The 6,177-nt window shown below is 35.8% G+C and overlaps 1 protein-coding gene across 3 annotated transcripts in view; it reads right to left on the bottom strand.

Moving 5' to 3' along the window:
* Positions 1-623: 623 nt before the first annotated feature.
* IQSEC1 (IQ motif and Sec7 domain 1) overlaps positions 624-6,177 on the bottom strand; it is a 321,727-nt gene continuing 316,173 nt past the window's right edge. For all 3 annotated transcript variants that reach the window (XM_019536964.1, XM_019536962.1, XM_019536963.1), the window contains one exon: positions 624-5,254. In XM_019536964.1, coding sequence (XP_019392509.1) covers positions 4,670-5,254 — 585 coding nt within the window. In that variant the 3' untranslated portion in view covers positions 624-4,669. The remainder of the gene's footprint in view (positions 5,255-6,177) is intronic.

Genomic DNA, 6,177 nt, shown 5'->3' with positions numbered 1-6,177 from the left:
CAGAGGTCCTTTTCAGGACTTAAAAACTATGAAAAAATATAAGTTAAAGAAAAAAAAGATTCCCATTAACTTCAGTGAGTTGTCAGTCAGACCATAAGTGAAGCAGGAGTCACAAGAGGTAAAATTTTAGAAGTGATAAACATAATGAACAATGTTGGCAATAAAGAAATTGCCACACAGCTGACCTAAATATAGCGCCCAACTGACCACATCCCAAAGGCACCACACTTTTTGTCACGTTAAGATGAACTTTCAGGACTGAGTTCCTATAGAACAGGTTTGAAAGGTTTTGGGTGCGTCATGCAAAAAAACTTCCTCAATTTGTCCTGCCTCACTCTGTCAAGCTCAGGTCGGTCATACCTCCCCTTAACTTCCTTACTGGACTGCATTCACTTACAGTAACACCAAAAATAAATCTTTAATGGTGTGTCCAGAATCATTATTACAAAATTGCAGCTCTCCTCAATTTAGCTTCCATTAAAAAATGGAGATCAAACACCAACCCTTTCCAAGTAAGTAGCAAAACTCCCACTGACTTTATGGGCAAAATTTCATGTTAAGTGATTCTATTTCCAGTCTACAAAACCAAAGTTCTTGCACTGCACAAAAGTGGGAAACAGAGAGAGTTTTAAATGATTTATTTAATTTCTCCACATGATCACAGTTAGAGTTTTACATCAATAAGGTCTGTTACTACTTACAAACAGAATGCATATTAAAATGAAAGCACTCCTCTCTTCCCCAGAGTTACAAAATGGGTCTTGAGCCTCCCCACAACAGAAGTTTCTTGTGAGCATGGTGTTTCTTGAAGTCTTTAACAGTCTGCATTCAAGACCTAATGCTAACAGTTTAATACAACTCAAAGCTGAATTAAAGTTCCTAGCAGGAGACAGGTGCTGTAGGTAACCTCAAAGTGACTGCAGACTTATAAGTAATACTAATTTACACACTATATACAATTTAGAGAATTATCTATTCCCCCTACTTGGTCCCATTCCCACCACCCTTCCCCCTCCCCCCAGTTTAATCTTGTTATTGGTTCCATGTTTGTTTTAAATATATACACAATAACTCATTTTGCAGGCAAGAAATGTGATGATATTTTACAACGGAAACAGCAAAATGCATGCTTAACTGCAGAAAACACACAGCTTCATATGAAACAGCAAGTCAACATCTAGAGATTCATTGTTTAAATATCTGCTGACCGTCTTTCAGCTCATTTTATCAAGAAACAAGAGGCTTCTGCTGCATGCAGTAGTACATGATGGGAAAATCATTCTACACTGTATGTTTGAAGACTTCTTTTAGCAATACAAGACATGTACATTATATTAGAATGAGCTTTTTTTACATTGTTGTACATTTTATTTTTAACTTAAAAAATTAAAAAAAAATACATATTTGACTGTTGTCCCAGAAAAGATTTTTTTGCAATCTGCATTCTTTAGTTTTCCTTTTCATTCTTTCACTTTGTCATTACTTAGCCACATTATTTATTGGAGCAGAGAAACATGGTCCCTCTACAGTGTTTTGTGCTGATTTTTAATCAATAAGGAAATATGACAAAAATCCTTCCATTCTACCCCTGCCTGCAGGCTAGAAAAATTCATTTTCTCCAATAGGAAACAAGATCAACATATTGGCACCTCCCTCCTCTAAGAGTGATATACAATATTCTAAGCAAATGTTAATCTATGGTGTATTCTGACAGGTTAGACTGCTCCCCTAAACAAGCAGCAAAGACTTACGCTAACACCAACACATATTTGTTTCTTAGAAATAATTACTTCCAAACAAGGAATAGTGAGTCCACTGTATCTCTGATAATTGACTTAACAATGACAAAGTTTCTAAAGATTGTGTTTTCAAAGGACTAGATTTTTTAGCTAGTTTTAAGACACTTTCTGACTTTGCATGTGCAACCTAGTGCACCTCTGAGAAGGCAGCACCCTTTTTCTGTGTGTGTATGAAAACGTGTGGATGGTTTGTTACATGCACAAGATTTGTGACAATTTTTGCACATTCAGTCAATTATACAGGGGAAAAAAAACGTGGACATGGCTTAACATGTGGCGTACAAAGTAAAACTATATTATGCCAAAGTCTTACTTGGAAACACAAAACAAAACAAAAACACATCTGAAATATCTGGGTCTTGGGGCTAAACTGTACTTTCTATGGCATAACAGATCTGTTCCATATTCTGCACTTGTTCAGTATGCAGGATTTCCACTACTGCCAGTATGTCTGCATCTAGAACATGTACAGAATATATAACATGCAATTGAGAGGAATGTTTTCACCACATTTAATAATAAGATACAGTTTCAGAAAGAAAACTTTTGTACCCAAATGGGATCTTTTCTGGAACAACCTATAAATTACATGTAGACTCTACTATTGGTACAAAGGTATGAAGAAAAGCCTACATATTTAAATATGTTATCACTTTACTTCAACTAAATATCAACAGTAACACTGATATATTTTGCAAATATACAATATGTAGAGTGTAGCCTCACACTATTAAACATTAGATGACATGCAGACAGTTCTACTTTCCCTTATAAGAACAGTATTTTTAAACTGCAAAGAACAGAGCCTCAGGGGGCCTAGATGAGCCATTTTAAGGTAAGCCGCAGAATTTAGGATAGCATGAATGATGATAAAAAACAACTTGTGTTTCTTTCATAATAAGATTAATTTATAGGAGAAGGAGCAGGTGGAAAAAAGATATTGCACATGTGGGAAATAAACAAGGACAGAATTAAACAACAGGCTAAACTCTAGATTGCTGTATTTGCTCTCTATGGAGATTAACAAAGTGCTCAGGTTGCAGTTTTGCTGGTATTATGATATCAATGGTATGAAAAGGAGTGGGGAATAAAAAACCAAAAGTTAAAAGACAAAAGAGTAATCCAACATGGTAAGTTTACTCTTTTTGTTCTCATTGTCCCAGCATTCCTCCCTCACACAATGCTCCAGTAAATTATTATTGTTTAAACAAGACAGATAGTTTTGATTCTTCTTTTTTTTTAAAACCCATCTCATGTTGGAACTTTTTTTTGTCCTCTTCAAGGTTTGCATTTTGGATGGTACAGCTTTGCAGTTATGGTTCCTTTGTTTCTATCGTTTAGGTGCAAAGTCCTTGCAGTGGCTCAAAATGCTGAAACTACAAAGTACGCGCCATGTATAATTTTGTACAGGATTTGGGGATACAAAAATCTCAAATTTGCAAATGGTTTGATTACAACACGTAAGCAGCAACAGCACAGCTGGATTTCATGTGATGTCTTGCAACTATCTGGACTATGACAGTAAAGGTTTGAGCATAAACTCAGCCTGCTGAGTGCTGTGTACTTGTAAACTAACAGATGTGATGAATAAAAATGGTGAAACCACTTCTTTGCTAGCACATGGCTACATGGAATTACAATAATAAAACTATACTAAATAAACTTTCAAGTTTCAAAGCAGCTCTATCTAGAAACACTTAAACTAGAATTAATTTTAACTGGGAAAAATGAGATATTATGGTAAACAGGAAATGAAGAGGCTGAAGGATGGATGTCTGTAGTTTTTATGTTTGAGATGAATGTTTTTGCAGTGTATGCATGCACCTTTCATACAACTCTTCATATGTGTCCATTAAATCATATGCATTAAAAAAAGAAGTGTGGATCATGTAAATTCACAGTTATCACAGCCTTTAAAGTGTCTAAGAACTTGTGTAACCAATGTTTTGAGATAACCACTGATGAATGATTATCCCATGCTGCTACTGTATAGTTACTGCATCTTAATTAGTTTGCTTACCTGAAACAGCAGAGCAGTTATAATACTGATTACATATGATATTATCATGTTAGTAAAATAAGGATTTGTACAAAGCAATATTTGACTACAACAGTTAAATGCTGTTACTTGGCACATTTAGTAATGATTGCTTAGAGATCTTAGTAAGTCCAGAAGACTTTTCAATGAAAATACTGAAATGTTTGAATTTTGTTTCTAGCATTTTAAGTTTTTGGTCTACTCTTTCATATACTATTCACCTATTGTACTGTCCTATCAAGTAAGTGGAGTTCCTTGTAAAGTCTATATTGCTAGTTTTGTGGACTGAAAAAAAATCTTTCCAAGCACAAATGTTAACTATACAGCATCTGTGTGTGTGTGTATATATATATATATATTTATATGTATATATTTATATTATATAAAGTTTACTTACGTACTTTCATCAACCATATCAGGTCTACTTATTTTTTTGCCCAGTGACAATAAAAGAGCAAGAATGCAACACTTGGTTCTGAATTAAAATTTCCTGTATTTTTTTTTATAGGTTAAGTTTTTATTATGCAAGTAAAATTGTCAAGGATTCAGTGGAAAAAGTAGCTTTACTAGTGTACAGCAAGCAGCATGTTTTCAAGGCAACTGAAGATAAAGATGGGCCAGAAGGCCAGCCTCTACCAAGTAGATAAATCAAACCAATGTCAGTCACACTAATTTGAAGGGTTTTATTTAGTAAGAGCAAGCCTTTAAGCTCACAGAAGTTAATTAAACTGTTTGGCTGGGTAAAAATTGACAGTTTATTTGCTGCTTCCTGTAAGTGCCTTTATAACTGTGTTTTTAAACTACAGTTATTAAAAGGGTCAATGTGTTTGTTCTAGACTATTGTGCTGATGCCACTGTGTTTGGGCTTAGTGCTGGTTGAAGTGGAGGAAGGAGCTGGCTGTCCATGGTGATGCTGAGCATGTGGGGCATGAGAAGGGTGCCCTGGGTGAGGGGGGGGCAATGGGGGGTGCACAGGATGGGAATGTTGAGAGTGTGGGTGCTGCATGTAAGAAGAATGCTGAGAATGTGGCACATGGTGGTACTGGTGCGGGTGCTGGACATGCTGTGGAGGGTGATAGTGGTGATGGTGATGATAAGGGGGAGGATTCTGCTGCATGTGACAGTACTGTGAATGGTGAGTATGCACTTGTGCCTGCGTCTGCCCCTCAGACGGCCCTGCGTGATGCATAGCAGAAGGATGCTGTGAGTGTTGCTGATGGGGGATTACTGGAGGGTGCTGAGGCTGCTGTGATGAGCCAGATGGTGGATGGCCTTGGGAAGGTGGTTTTCCCCTTTTACTACCAAATAAGGAACCTAGGAGTGAGGAAGAGTTAGGCATAGTCTGGTGAGGGCGAGATGGACACTCTCGGGTTGATGTAGCTCTTCGGCGCATGTGAGGACTGCTAATGATGGACCCCTAAAAAGAAATTAATAGAAATAAAAATTAAAAAAAAAGTCTTAAAATATGTTTAAAAAGAAAAAAGTTTACACTGACTCATCAAATCTTCCTTAAGTGGTCACTCGGGTTGGCTAAATTAAGATTTAAGTGAATCTCTCTATGCCGTTTTCTGTCTTTAAGCTACAGTCAATGCATTCTAGCCCTTCTTGGAATGTTTGTAAACATTAATAACCACTGTCTGTTTTTTTGCTTAATACTTTTATTGTGAAATTTGTCACTTTAAATAAGAAAAATATGACAGATGGCATAACACATGGGAATGTTTTTAAGGGAAAAACTGTATTTTAAAATACCAGTCACATTTTCCTAACTGAAAAACCACCAACAAAAAACAAAAAATCTACACAAAATTAAACTGAAATAATTAAACACACAATAACAGATGTTAGATTTACATTTTTAAAAAATTATGAGAGCTGAATGGTAATTAAAAGTAATTTACTGCTACTGAAAACCACAATGGAGAAGGGTTGTACTGCATCATACACCTAACTCCATCACTTTATGATAGATTGAAAGAACAGTCACACAACATAGCACTATGAGTCCTATTTGATGGTGTTCTTCTGTCTTAGGGCTCAATATTTCCTACTATTTAGACTTTTTTTTTTTTTTTTTACTTCTTAGACGTTTGGGGTTTCTTTTTAAAAGATAGATTTGGGACACAGCAGTACTTGTACAAAGTATGCTAGATTTAAACTGCAATCTACCTAATGCAAACATAAAAAGAAAGAAATCTGCAAGCTGAATTCAAAGACATGAACAGTATATATAAATGGTTTGAAGATGAATGAAATCTCATGAAATCCACATTGAATTCATCTGTCTTATTCATTTTCTCCTCCCATGCCCTGCTGTGCAATTCCATGGTGTCATGACTG

Source organism: Crocodylus porosus, unplaced genomic scaffold (genome assembly GCF_001723895.1).
Source record: "Crocodylus porosus isolate Cpor-Errol unplaced genomic scaffold, CroPor_comp1, whole genome shotgun sequence".
Taxonomy (NCBI): domain Eukaryota; kingdom Metazoa; phylum Chordata; order Crocodylia; family Crocodylidae; genus Crocodylus; species Crocodylus porosus.
Note: the sequence above shows the minus strand (reverse complement) of the source record. Positions and strands in the feature narration are given on the sequence as shown.